The sequence below is a fragment of the Mucor mucedo genome (genome assembly GCF_025094135.1).
Source record: "Mucor mucedo strain NRRL 3635 chromosome Unknown EV154scaffold_62, whole genome shotgun sequence".
NCBI classification, from domain to species: Eukaryota; Fungi; Mucoromycota; class Mucoromycetes; order Mucorales; family Mucoraceae; genus Mucor; species Mucor mucedo.
The window spans coordinates 193,600-207,379 of NW_026252346.1; the positions used below are offsets into that span (position 1 = coordinate 193,600).

At 36.9% G+C, this 13,780-nt stretch overlaps 4 protein-coding genes across 4 annotated transcripts; 3 read left to right on the plus strand and 1 right to left on the minus strand.

Moving 5' to 3' along the window:
- Positions 1–1,699: 1,699 nt before the first annotated feature.
- Positions 1,700–3,064, plus strand: EV154DRAFT_512969 (uncharacterized protein). Its single transcript, XM_051601978.1, has 3 exons — positions 1,700–2,042; positions 2,120–2,599; positions 2,656–3,064. Exons 1-3 carry the CDS (start codon positions 1,842–1,844, stop codon positions 3,007–3,009), a joined length of 1,035 nt encoding a protein of 344 aa, XP_051456382.1. The 5' UTR covers positions 1,700–1,841; the 3' UTR covers positions 3,010–3,064.
- EV154DRAFT_512972 (Alpha/Beta hydrolase protein) lies at positions 3,065–4,961 on the minus strand. The gene is made up of 4 exons (XM_051601979.1): positions 4,626–4,961; positions 4,420–4,568; positions 4,117–4,349; positions 3,065–4,003 (listed from the first exon to the last, which is right to left on the minus strand). Exons 1-4 carry the CDS (start codon positions 4,929–4,931, stop codon positions 3,132–3,134), a joined length of 1,560 nt encoding a protein of 519 aa, XP_051456383.1. The 5' UTR covers positions 4,932–4,961; the 3' UTR covers positions 3,065–3,131.
- Positions 4,962–8,482: 3,521 nt separating this feature from the next.
- EV154DRAFT_482682 (uncharacterized protein) lies at positions 8,483–9,908 on the plus strand (the record flags this gene model as incomplete). The annotated part of the gene is made up of 5 exons (XM_051598514.1): positions 8,483–8,547; positions 8,590–8,610; positions 8,810–8,891; positions 9,212–9,334; positions 9,672–9,908. 5 exons carry the CDS (start codon positions 8,483–8,485, stop codon positions 9,906–9,908), a joined length of 528 nt encoding a protein of 175 aa, XP_051456384.1.
- Positions 9,909–11,215: 1,307 nt separating this feature from the next.
- On the plus strand, positions 11,216–13,060 carry EV154DRAFT_538647 (uncharacterized protein; the record flags this gene model as incomplete). Its single annotated transcript, XM_051604295.1, has 5 exons — positions 11,216–11,344; positions 11,406–12,032; positions 12,120–12,683; positions 12,750–12,920; positions 12,977–13,060. The coding sequence occupies 5 exons, from the start codon at positions 11,216–11,218 to the stop codon at positions 13,058–13,060; spliced, it is 1,575 nt and encodes a 524-aa protein (XP_051456385.1).
- Between the last annotated feature and the right edge of the window lie 720 nt (positions 13,061–13,780).

The following is a 13,780-nucleotide window of genomic DNA, read 5'->3' on the forward strand; positions in this document are numbered from 1 at the left end:
CCTTACCGAAGTGAGGCATTGCAATTCTCAATTGATTTAATCAATACGGAAGACTACCCATAGAATCACTATTAAGGAGAAAAAGAGAAAAAAAAATCTGGGGAAACTTTATACCCAGGTTCATACACCGCTGACGCAAGCACTTTTTAAGCCAATCAGATTGCTCCTAGCTGTTGTATTGGATGGAAAATTAAGCAGCTAAAAAGTAAAGGCTACTGCGTGTATGTTTTTAGCAAGGCTATTCATGTTATACGTCTGGTAATAACGTATACACCTCTGAGAGTAGTTTTTTTAAATGCTTCGGTTCAAATTACAGGTTTTTAGAATATCAAAACATGGATGGTGTTGCATGAATATAAAATAGATCAAGAGGTAAAGAAGTTGACAAGTGATATTTGGATAGAGTCGTTACAAAACTATATGTGATTCTTGGTGAGACAGTCATGCAAAGATGTATTTTGAAATAATGCTGCTGTTCATCAAACTAAAAATATCAAAATGGAGGTACAGAATTACAAAATTACAAAGCTTTTACCATTCTTATTGTACATCATCCACAAAAACATTTCTTTTAGTGATGGTATTCATTACACCTTAATTTACAGCGTTATGAGCTTAATAACTGTTTAATAGTATGACGGAACTGTTAAATACTCTTTTATTTTTCTGCTAAAAAGTAACTAACTACGTATCAGCATGATCAAAAGGTCGCTGTTCATATCAACCCAGAATAGACAATCATCAATAGAAAGGAAAGTTAGGATATACACCCAAATGTTGCCCGGAGTATGAAAAGTAGGTTCATGCAAATCATTTTTTGGTATAAAACCAAAAAAAACAGACCGAATGCGTCAGTCTATTTTGAGCTGAGGAAGGTTTTATTACACTGGTCCGATAGGGATGTACCTACTCACAATGAAAATCCAAGTTATAAGCTCTTTCAATTCCTGCATGGGAGATCGTATCCATGACATTTTTTCATGCTTTTGGCTAATACATACACATTAACGGATGGCGTAGCAGTTAAATATACATGTAGCAATTATAATCCTGTATTGTAGCCAAAGTAGTAACAAGATACTACATTTATGATTCTAAAAAAAGTCTGCGTCTATTTGGATACGTGACATATTGTTACCTTCTTTTTTTTAGGGTGAGCTTTGAGATAATAGTCGATTTCATAAAATACATTTCGATAATACTACATGCTGCTTCTGAAGCGCTGATAAACAATATAATGTGCACAAGGTAACTGACAAAATTCGAAAGATACAAGTTAGTTAAAAAATTATGAAAGAATCATCACGCTTTATAAGTGTAGATACATCGCTGTTAAAATAAAATTTACCCACAAATGGCTTTTATGAAAGAAACATTGGTGATTGATCTAATGATTTCTCATGGTACAACCCCCGACTTTATATATCGTTTTATTTACCTTCTATCCTGACCTGAAAAGATAAAAAGTAGAGACATTTGTTGAATGATTGATAAAGCTAATATACAAGCATTTTATCAAAAAGTAAGTAGTACCACATCCATCTCAGAAATCGTTTGTCTGGAGATACTATGTAAGGCCAAGTTCAATTCAAAGAACAACTTAGAAAGACGGTCATCTTATTCCAGCTGTAATGTATTTATTTTTCAAACTACATGAGATGAATAGAATGCATGAAAAGAAAAGTTAAGCAGCTAACAATTAAAAGCCGTTAGGCTCCCTCAGAAGCGGCTGTTCAATGTACCCCGCTGTAATAATTTTTTGAATTTTTTATTTTTTTATTTTTTATTTTCTCTCTTTACGTTATAGAAACATTAGGGGTAATAAAGCACATTATTAGAAAATGGAAACGGTGCATCCAGAAACTGTCAATGCACTACAGATTCTTGATCTGGTGAAAACACAACTTACAACGATTACGTGTGCGAGAAGCAGTACCATGTCATTTTTGAAAGGATTCGTACTCGGACAATGTTCAGTGGTGATTGTGGTCATACTTGTTTTAAAATATCTATTTACAGAGGATGTCAAAGGCGTAAAAAAGGTAAGATAAAATATATAGGTGGTGGTATGGATGATAGAGTGAGAAAAAGCTTACGTGTTGTTTATATAATAAATCAGCGTTATATCCCTTCCCGATTATCTAGCACGCCACCTTCTCGAATTAATGCAGCAATACCCTTACCCAATGACCACATTACATCGAAAACATACTACGATATGATGCACCATCCACCTGAAAGTACTGATTGGTTAAACGTGTTATTAGCGCAAGCGATTCTTCAGTACCGAGAAGATGCCAAAATCAATGATCGACTTGTATTGGCTGTGGATGATATATTGAATGGAGGGGTGAAACCCAACTTCTTGGGCCCTATTCATGTGACTGAATTAAACCTGGGGGAGGAATTTCCGATCTTCAACAATGCGAGAATCAGAAGATCTGACGAAATAGGGTCCATGCGAGCAGAGATTGATTTCGAGTACAATGATCAAGTGACTTTGGGGATAGAAACACAATTAATATTGAATTGGCCAAAACAAGCATTTGCTGCTCTTCCAATATCTTTGGTGCTATCCGTCGTTCGATTTTCAGGGACGGTATGTGAATATAAGATGGATTGAAATGGTGTGATCTAACCATTACCTTCTTGTAGTTAACAATTGAATTGATCAGTCCACCTGCTACCACAACCAAACCAGAAATACCATTAGAACGTTACATTGCCATCTCCTCACACTCTGATTTTGTATTGGATCTGAAAGTAGAGTCATTAATTGGATCCAGAACCAAGCTTGAGGATATTCCCAAATTAAGAGACTTGATACAAACCAAATTGAGAAACGTTTACATTGATAAGTTGGTCTATCCAACATTTGTAAAGATTAAGGTCCCAAATATGTGGAAAGAAAATGACAAGGAGGACGTCAAAAAGAATGAGCCTACTGTATTACAGCCAACCGCTGCAGAAAAAATAGAAGAGTTTGTGGAGGAGATTAAAGAAGCGTAGTCTTTCTTTTATTGACAATCCTTAATAAACCAAGCTCCATGAGTAAAACAAGACATACGTAGTTTTTATACAGTGTGTTTATTTCCCAAAAAAATATATATATATGTATGTATATAGATGATTTAATAAAGTTCACCACGAATCCATTGTTGCAACATATCGAGACCAGCTTCAGGTTGATCATAAGGGACCATGTGACCAGCACCAAAGACACGCAAGAAAGCAAATCTTCCGTCTTCGGTTCTACGAAGTTCACCAGCGTTTTTACCCTTGATATCGGAGTACCATTCAGTATCGTTAGCAGCGGCGAATTCTTCTTGACCAGACCAAGGCAATTCAAGAGTCCAAGCCTTGTTACCCATCCAGTTACAGATATAATCAGCATCACCAGCATAAATCAAAATCTTGACACCATCTTCAAGAAGTTCGGGTACTTCATTGACATAAGGACGCATCCAATCACCAGCCATTTGGAATCTGAAATTGATTTGCATGTTACAAGATTCATATTTATCCACATTAGCGCCTACTTCTTCCTTCACTTCGGGCAAATTCAAGTACTTTTGAACACTGCCCAAGATTTCGTAACAGAGATTACCTCCCTTACACTTTTCACGTACATCATAAGGGTTCATACCGGTTTGTTGATAAGGTGAGATTTGATCCTTGTTACATTTCATGGCAGCAGGAAGACAAGAGAAGACGTTTTGGCTATCATAACAGTTTTGGATCAATCTTTCACAAGCGGGGAAATTAGCATCCATTTGTGCACAGGTGGCGTCATCCAAAACGGGTCCGTAAGAGTTCTCACAGGCCATCTTGGAGTAGTACTTGTATTGAATTAAAGGATCGGTTAAACCATTACCAATCAATAAAGTCTTTAAGTTCACATCGGCCAAGGTATGCTTCTTCTTGTAAAGTTCAACAGAGTTGAATTTGCCTTGGTTGTTGCGGTTAATAACACCAGCAATAGCAGGGATATAATGTCCGGCATCTAATATTTAGGAGAAAGTGTCAATCACTGTAGTTCAAAACCATCTCCCTGAGCGGAGATTTCTTTCTTTTTTTACTGCTTCCGCATTACACGAAAAGAACAACCCAACTTACAAGATTCACCGGAAATGTGGAAATCAAGGTCGGCATATTTAGGGAATTCCTTAAAGAAGAGTTGAAGGAAAGCATAGACATCCTTGGCAGCAGCATCGGTGTTAGAAGCACCACCACTACCGTAAGAGTAACCAACATTTAAGGGTTGATCCAAAAAGATGACGTTGGCCTTATCGTTCCAAGAAAAGTCATTGATTTCGGTATCAGTACCTTCCATATTAACAGTACAAGGACTATGCGTAGTAATTTAAAAAGCATGATTAGCATAAAATCACTTTTTTTCCGTGTGATATTTTCATTTACCCAAGTTCCATAAAGAGACCAGTCAAGGAAGAACAACCAGGTCCACCGTTTAACCAAAGGACGACGGGATCCTTGGAGGGTTTATGTCTAGATTCAAAGAACCAAAAGAAGAAATGCTTATCAGCTCCAACATCCAAGTAACCAGAAATCTATTTTAATGCGTGAGTAAAAAAAAAGAGTTTTGCATTAAAATGAGCGGCCCTTACTTGTTTCACATCAGGATCACAGAGGGAAGGTTTCTTGTATCGGAGAGCGTATTCAGGGAAAGCAGGATGATGGAAAGCAGTGGTAAAAGTATCTGCTCCATGAGACAAAACTTCCTTTAATTTATCTGTTGCTGTGTGGAGTTTGTCGGCAGAAGTTTGGAAAACTTGTTGGACGTCAGACCAGGTCTCTCTTCCGAAATCAGCAAGAGCGTCTTGTTGGTTAAACAAGGCGGGTTCCGCAAAGCTTACACCAAATACACAAGAGGCAACAATAGCCACCTTGGCAAGGGAGAATAATGTTGGCATAATAAAAAATAAAATAAAAAAGGGTTGGAGATAAAAAGAAGAAAAAGGGATAACAACAACAAAAATTATTTATTTTTTTTATTTCCCTAATCCGTGAGGGTGAGGTCATTTCTTTCTCCGGCCAAGCGGCCCAAGAGAGCTTGGTAAATTATATAAAAAAGGAAAATCCTGATAAAATAAGCTCCCAATCAACAGTGTATTGTTACACCCAGCCTAAGTTCTCGTATCTTAAGGGCGCGTAGCATCTTCAAGTCAACTATCTCTCTTTTTTTTTTGCAAAGATATCCAAAATAAAATAAAATACGGGGATTTTCTTTACAAAAAAAAAAAAAAAGCTACATAACCTGAAACGGTAATGACACAGTGCGGAACAGCAAACAGTAGGACAGCTGATGAAGACCACGTCATTTGAGTGCAGGAAATCACGGTGTCGATATTATTATGGTTTTTCTAGTAAAGTGTATGGACAAAAGGTTATAGTGAATCATCTAACTTCTTTGACGGCATGGTAAGACAGTGAGGGCTACTATATATCTGATTGACCTCTCCCCTTGGTTACGCCTTTTTTTTGGTTTTTCAATTGAATAACCACAAAAGACAATGATACCTTGTGAATGAGAAGTTTCTTTCCTTGACATATTGATATGTCAGTGAACAATAAAAAAATAGACTGCGTGAGAAAGGGCATATTGTCAATTTAATTCAGGAACAGCTGAATTTGTTTGTTCCTGTATAAGTTTGCTTTAAGTTTGGAGTGACATATGTATACCATCTATAAATTAAGTCATTCTTATTTATATACCGGTTGCTATGTTTCGTTTCATGATTCAGAATTAAAGTTCGTTGTCGAATTGATGATTTATATGCATAAGTAGATACCAAGCTCTTTTGTATCGTATGCTGTTAAAGCCATCCACCTCATACATTGTTTATCAAACGCTTTGAACCAATTATGCGTAAAAGTAACGTTAATCATGCAGAATATTCATGTATTGGCACAAGATTATAATGCGGAAAGTACATATCGGAAGCCAAAGCTAAGGCAGACCTTACTGTTCTCACTCCCATGAAATGTTCTCTTTGAACACTATTAAATTACGATTTAATCTTGCTTGACTGATTTTTATTTACCCGTGCAATCTACTGCTTTTTAACACAGTACAAGTTCAAACTCTTTTCCATGTGCAATTACTTTGATTGGCTGCCTATCCGTAAATCACTCAGCTAGTCTATGTGTTACTGAGTATACCCTTATAAACAGCACTTATTCATTACCCTTACATTTTAAAAATAATTAGGCATATTTCCGACTAGCGTGTTAAGGAGATACAGAGTTAGTTGATTGTAAAGAATAAGCTTTTGCAACTTGAAGACGACGATGAGGACACTGTGGAGCAACCTTTAAGGACACGATCGTTAAGCCAAAGAATTGTGTTTCTTCTACCAAATACAGCAGTGTCGATCAATAAGTGACGGTACTTTTAGGTGAAGAAGATCATAATGAGTAGCCATGGTTACAAAGCAAAGAGGTTTTTTTACAAAGCGAGTAACATTGACAACTGAAACGGCATTTCAGAGGAAACCTTTTTCTGCTTATGTCGGAATTAGTGAGCTGGCTAATGGGTAATAAAACTGGTTCTGTACAAGCTCTTTTGGGTTTTTATAGAGAACCATTAAACTACTCTCTTGCAGTTATGTTTAAATCGTTTAAAGGACTACAAGTTTTTACAAAGAGAGACTTGAATGATAAAAGAGAAGGCTTGCAATGGGTCATGAGTTTAATAGAGGAAGTCCTCATCGCCTTACTCATAATGTAGATCCTTTAGCATAAATGTTAATCGCCATATTGGCGTAGTAACCAACTCTTACCCACGGTAGACAAGACTTGTATATCAATTAATACTATTTTAAAAAGACTGAAGACAAAGTAATGTTTAATGAGGAATGACGACTTTATTAATTAAAAAATAAAAGACACTTTGGCAATTAGCCACTCATGAAGAGTGTTTCCAGAAGCACCACGAGGAGGTTTGCCAATATACGCTTCCGTAGAGAATAGAAGGGGATGGTGTATTAGGGGTGGTAGACGTGTCAAAGAGGGGAAAGAAAAGGAAGCCTTTTCAGTCCAAGAAATAATCGACTAAACTCTACTGCAACAGACCAAAGCTGCCACGAAAAAACATAGGGTTGTTTTAGTAAAAAGGGAGGACCAGGAAGCGACGGAACTGCTCCGAGACTTTTCTACCGTGCTGGGACGGACCCCCGAGGAAAATAACCGAATACTGGGAATCACACGATATGAGTGTTGGACGTTGTTTGAGATATGGTAGTCTCGCTCAGAAATACAACCGCGCAGAACCGAAGTGAATGAGTCGAACGTCCGGACCAAACATTCACCCACCTATATATTCACCTATATATATGTATGTATCGAAGGGGAGGTACACTGAATTCGGCAACGGAGGGGTTTGGTTACTTCTTGTGTCGCTTTCTTCAAAGGAAAAAAGAAGAAGAAAAAAGAATTTTTACGCCAAAAAAACAATTGGCGTATTTATATGCAAAAAGTGCGCAGTAACTAAAAATTAAAATTCCGTTGCATACAGCTTTCTTTTTAGGCAAGGATCATAAAAGGGTTAAAGTGAGCCATTCACAGATCTGATATACAGCGATTATATTTGTCTGATTCAATTCATTGATGTCATTGGCATTACGGAAACCAGTTCTTAATCCATTTTCTATGGACCTGCATCAATTAAGATGATTGCCAACTTGGAAATGCATTTTTTATAAGCAACACTTACAAACTCAGATTTTTGGGCTATTATATTTTCGCGTGCCCATTCTTTTTGAAGTCTTCCCATTTTTATTTAAAATGACAACGGAACTAATCATTTATCTTGAACCAAGTTCATAGTTCAAAGAACAAGTGGATTCTTTTTGAAAGAGACAGAAGCGACGCGAGGATGGAATGCTGATAAATATGGCTGTCACATCACCATGGTAAGGGTTTTCAAAGTCGAAGATAGTTAAGAGATCAAAAATGAGATGAATACAGTTTTAAAAACCACGCGATTCATCGTGGCTCCTCAAGTATGTAAGCCTTTGTTTATCCATGATGGAAAAACAAACCTCCCGGTTCATTTGCTATTGCCAATCACCTCGACTGAAGAATACAGAGAAGCGATGACCACGATTGCAGGAAAATGTAAACAGGTGGTTTTATTGCGCTTGAAAAAAATTAAACCATATCATTTTGGCCTACTGGGATGAAGAAAATGCAACATCCATCCAACAAAGTCTATAGCAAGAATCGGTTTCCAAATATGGTGTGTTTGATAAAATAAAGCAATCGGCCGATGCCTACTTTCAAGATGTTGGTGGCCCTCGTGGCTGGGATATCGTTTTGTATGAAAGGGTATTTAAGGGCGATTTAGTTGCTCAAGACCATGTTTTTAAAAAATTTGGTAGACGGCCTTCGAGCTAAGTGATAATAATCCTGCAGAAATACATCAGCCATGATAACCGCTTGTTTGTACCGTTGATATATTTTTATGTTCAGTGAGCTTTCCCTTAATTCATCCGTCAATATCACTAGATTTTTTTCTCGGACTGGTTGGTACGTATAGAACAATTAAAAGTAACTCATATACCTGTGTAGTTTTCGGCTGTTAGAAGTTGCGTAAGTGTTGTCATCGCGTTTACGAGAAAATTATTTGAGCTTGCTCCGTCAAGACAACGAACTTTATTATCTCTAAATGACTCCTTTGATATAATGAATTAGTGGTGTCGCTTCTCTATTGTCCAAGGGAAAAAATGAGTAACGTCGCGCTTGTCATTTAGACAATGATTTGTTATCTAAACATTTTTGGCTAACCCAGCCATTCCAAATTCTTGAAGCAAAGGATCAGGATCGATTATGGCCAGATAATAACTCATCAACACAAGTTCGCATCCTATAATGTAAAGCTTACATAAGAATATAGAAGCTACTTGAAAATCCCAAAGGCTGTTATAATTGATGGGGTCATGCGCAAAATTAGCTAAGTTGGCCAACACTTGTTGTTTTGCCTTTGTTGAATTCAATTAGCAAAGGTATAGCCTTTCATTGTCATTCGATATACCTTGATTTTTGGCAGTTTTGTATTCGATGTTTAGTAGGTTTAGTTAGTAGGCTATGCCCGCATCATTCTTGCCGTTCTTTTTTTATTAATGTATCCTTTTGTTTGGAACATGAAAAAGAAAATATATCTAAAAATTAAATAATTTGATTTTTTCATCAGATGTGGGTAAAAAGCTTCTATATCGATGGTTATACGCGTGGAGTTTCTTTTTGTAGAGAAGAACTACCTGTTTCATCTTTGGATAATGTCACTGTGCTTTGTATTGACTTTGTTAGCGAAGATGTCAAACAATTATTTAGGTCATGTATGTAAATAAGTGGCTAGGTAAAACTGCTTTTTATTTCTTTCTAGAAACATCAACCACTCTATTCTTTTAAGGGGCTTTATAAAAAAATTCGAAGAAGGGACAAAGACAAAATGACAATAGTAATAATTGGAAATAGATTGACCGATATAAAGGTCTAAGGCATGGAGTAGTCAATAAGCTGTACAGACAGCTAAAGTGGCGAGACTTTGGGTGAATTTTTACTGCTTGATATCGACGAATACGACTCTTCCAAGGTGAAATAAATAGATGGTCATTTTGAACAAGTATTAATAACAAAACACTTTTTTTTAGACATGCAATGTCTGTCTTGTAAAGAACTTGGAAAGTCTGAAAAGTGGTGGTCACAAAATCTATCAGATATTAAACTGCAACAATTGTATTATCTTTTGGAACCGAGACGTCTTAGCATCGAGAAATATGTTTACTATTGTTACCTCTATTTGGAACGGTAATGGGTCTCCGAGTGTCTTTCAAAGACAAAGCGCCACATCCAGTGTGGTTGCTGCACCATCATCGGTGACAGCTTAAAGATAACTGCAGGTAAACAAATTATCTCTTCCAAACTTATCTGAAAACTGATTTTATTTATGTCTGAATCTCCATTTTATTTCGTCTGAAAAAGGTAGGTCAATGTATGAAAGTAATTTTCTTTCGTTTGAATAAAACTAACATTGTCCGAATTTAAAAGTGTGAAAACTGTATATGATTACTTTTTGCACGGTACCTACGAGAGATACCTTTCATACTCTTTCACCTATACACTTTACCTGCTTTTCATTGGATCTAACTCACTAAAAAATTTGCATTACTACGTTATTGACAACACTTTTTTCACCGTCAAAGACTCTCTCTCTTTGCATTGAACGGAGAGTTTTATCCGTCATTTTATCGAAAACCTAGAGTTTGGGGAGTTTTTTGTTATAAATTATGCATGGAATATACAATATCATTATCACTCACAGAGGCAATACCCTATATTCTAAAAATTTCAGTCATTTTTGCTTGATAATCAGTTTTAAAATATGAAAGTTACATTTTAACACTAAGAATGCATTGTGGTACATTTTGACATCAAACGCCGCTGTACGGAACACGAATCCTAGGGGAGGGCAGTCCGCTTCAAAGTTTTTTTTTCTCTTTCTCCACATATTTTTTTATTATTTTTAAAAAAAGGCCCTAATGTATAGACCACCACCACAAGGAAACTTTTCACAAGCACCCGTAAGTAAATCATGCCTAAACATTCTACATGCAGCTAATACCTTTTTGAAACAGTATGGCGGATCACCTGTCATGGGTTCACCTCAAGGTCCTCCTTTCAATTCACCCAACGTATCATGGCAAAGACCTCCTCCATTGGATCCTGCTGTATATATACATAAAAACTAATTGAACGTTGTCCAAACCTTTTGAAAAATGCTCATCTTTACTTTATTTAGACCATTTGGAAGGAACATACAACACCTGAAGGAAGAAAATACTGGTACAACAACTTGACTCGTGCAAGTACATGGGAGAAGCCCGAGGATTTATTGACGCCCGAAGAAAAGATTTTAAAGGGCTCTTCATGGAAAGAATATACTACACCCGAAGGCAAGAAATATTATAGCAATATCAAAACAAAGGAAACCGTGTGGGAGATTCCTGCTGATTTAAAAGGTATGTCTTATAAACTATTTATTCCTCCCTTATATCAACTTTAGTTCTGTAGAGCAACTGGAAAAGGCCAAGAAACTTGCCGCTGAAATGTAAAGTATCTTCCAGTCGTAATTCGATTCATTCATTTACTCATCCATTACATAAATTATAGTCAAGCATTGACATCAGCAGTTCCTATGGCACAGGAATCGATGAGAGCTCCTCCCGCTGTCTTACCTTTGTCTGCCACTTTCACTCAACCTCTTCCCGAATACGCCACCAAAGAACTTGCTGAAGAAGCCTTTTTTGGCCTACTTAAGGAAACTGTAAGTGTATAATCTTACAAAATCTCATGTTTATAGATGTATTTACAATATCCAAAAATAGGGTGTAAAATCAGATTGGAGTTGGGAACAAGCACAACGCGCTATTATCACCAAACCCTTATACAAAGCTTTAAAGACCATCGGTGAACGAAAATCCGCCTTCCATGCCTTTGTCGATGCAGAGGCCAAGCGAGAGCGAGAGGAACGAGAGCAACGTGAAGCGCGACAAAAGTCATTATTCATGGCCATGCTTCAAAAGCAACCGGGTATTAAACCTTACACGCGATTCCGCACCATCCTTAAAACCTGCAGTCATTTACCGGCATTCACAGACATTCAATCCGAGAAGCAATGTGAAATCTATTTCGATGAATACATTCAAACGATGCAACGGGAAGAAAAGGACCGTTTAAGAGATTTACGTAAAGCAAGCATGGAAAAATTCAGCAAATTATTACACTCGATACCGGAAATCACATATAAAACCTCTTGGAAAGAAGCCCAATATCTGTATCAAAATACGCCCGAAGGAAGAAATCCTGATGCGTTTCAAGGTATGGATATGTTAGATTTCTTATCTGTCTTTGAAGAATATAATAGATCTCTTTGGGAGGAACCCATCAGCGAAATAAATAAAAAGATCTTTCAACGGAGAAGAAAGGAAAGAAAGGCAAGAGAAGGGTTCAGGGTAAGGTTTTTTTTTTTTTTTCTTATTCAGTAAAAAACAAAACAATAGCAAAATACACTCTGGATTGACTAACTTTGGGCATTAAAGGACTTATTGCAGGAATTAGTATCTAATAATCAAATTAACGTACGTACATTGTGGAAAGATATTTACCCGCTGATTAAGGATGATTCACGTTATATATCTGCAGTGGGCCTTCCCGATTCAACCCCTCTAGATATGTTTTGGGACGTCATTGATGATTTGGATGAACAACTATACCACCAAAAAAAGACTGTCTATGCCGCCCTAAAAAAAGCAGATTTTGAAGTGGATACCGAAACCGCCCTGGAGGATTACATGTCGGCTTTGGATGCGGATGAAAAAGTCAAGTCAGATATCAGTCAGGAAAACTTGAATTTCATTTTTGAACATTTACAATTCAAGGCCGCACAAAGATTAAAGGATGAGAAACGTCGCCAAGAAAAGAAGATGAGAAAAAAGCTGGATATGTTTAGACATGCTTTGAAGCACGCTTTACAACCTCCCGTTCAATTAGAAGATACTTGGGAGTCTATCAAGCCCCGTGTCGAGGAATTGCAAGAATATAAAGATATTGAAGAAGAAGCTTTAAAAGAAGAAGTCTTCGAAAAGTTTTTGTGTCGTCTTAAGGTAAAATGTCCATTCCATTTGTTTTGTTTAATGTAAAATAAAACTAAATGTGTGATTTTTTAATAGGAAAAAAAGGAGGATGAAGACGAGGAGGAAGAAGGCATGATCAAAGAGGAAGAAGAAGGTATGATTAAAGAAGAGGATGAATCACACGAAAAGCGTCGTGGTAGTAGACGTAGTCGTAGAAAGGATTATGGCAGCGATAGTGAAGAAGAGAGAGCAAAGAAGAGAAGAAAGGTAACCCTCTCTTTTTATAATTCATTCCTGATATTTTATTAATTCCAATGTAACAGAGACATACTTCCAAGGGTTATTCCAGCGCTGAAGAAGGCGAAGCCCTTGATGATTATCAAAACGATCCTAGAAGATTAAAGTAATTTTTTTTTTTTTTTTTTTTTTTTACTGTTATAAATAAACTATTTTTGCTTTTCCCTCCCCTCCCCATACTGTTTATTTTTGACTGCGCTCTAATAAGAAACAGCACTTTCTTCCACCTAAACTCGACCCCATGGAACAAATTGAAACACAACTCATCGGCTATACCGACTTACAGTCAAAAGACCTGAAATCCTGTCAACTATTTGGTTGTTCCTTTCATGAGTTAGCATTTGCCATTTCCGAAAACGGATCTGTCCATTCCACCAAAGTAACATCTGCCTCATGTAAACACTATGCCCCCACAACCAACATTATTTTACGTTCTGATCTAGGAACCCATCAAGTTGAAATTTCCTAACGCCATTGCGCAAGTGGTTGTATCCTGTCAAAATAATCCCGAGACCTGTCACTTTTATTTTCGAAGTGTCACTAATGAAGTATTCGAATGGATCTCTTCTAAAAGGTGAGATACGAAAACAAAAGATTGATTACGGTATTAAACATTCTTTAGAGAGCATGCTGCCAGAAAACGCATAAAGCTTGAAGAAAGCTCACACAGAACCCTACAGGAAGAATATTATACCCACGTAAGAAGTAAAAACAGAAATAGAAAACAGCACTAAAATAGAACTATAGATAACAGACAATGTGTATCACATCATGTCTTTTTATGAGCCTGGTGTCATCTTATTCTCGGGCACTGAAGCACATCATTATAA

Excerpts from the sequence above, each read along its gene's own strand:
- EV154DRAFT_512969 (XM_051601978.1), top strand. The coding sequence starts at position 1,842 with ATGGAAACGGTGCATCCAGAAACTGTCAATGCACTACAGATTCTTGAT. Across the intron at positions 2,043-2,119 it reads ATGTCAAAGGCGTAAAAAAG|CGTTATATCCCTTCCCGATT; the intron begins GTAAGATAAAAT and ends ATAATAAATCAG. Across the intron at positions 2,600-2,655 it reads TCGTTCGATTTTCAGGGACG|TTAACAATTGAATTGATCAG; the intron begins GTATGTGAATAT and ends ACCTTCTTGTAG.
- EV154DRAFT_512972 (XM_051601979.1), bottom strand. The coding sequence starts at position 4,931 with ATGCCAACATTATTCTCCCTTGCCAAGGTGGCTATTGTTGCCTCTTGT. Across the intron at positions 4,569-4,625 it reads GTGATCCTGATGTGAAACAA|ATTTCTGGTTACTTGGATGT; the intron begins GTAAGGGCCGCT and ends GCATTAAAATAG. Across the intron at positions 4,004-4,116 it reads CCACATTTCCGGTGAATCTT|ATGCCGGACATTATATCCCT; the intron begins GTAAGTTGGGTT and ends CCTAAATATTAG.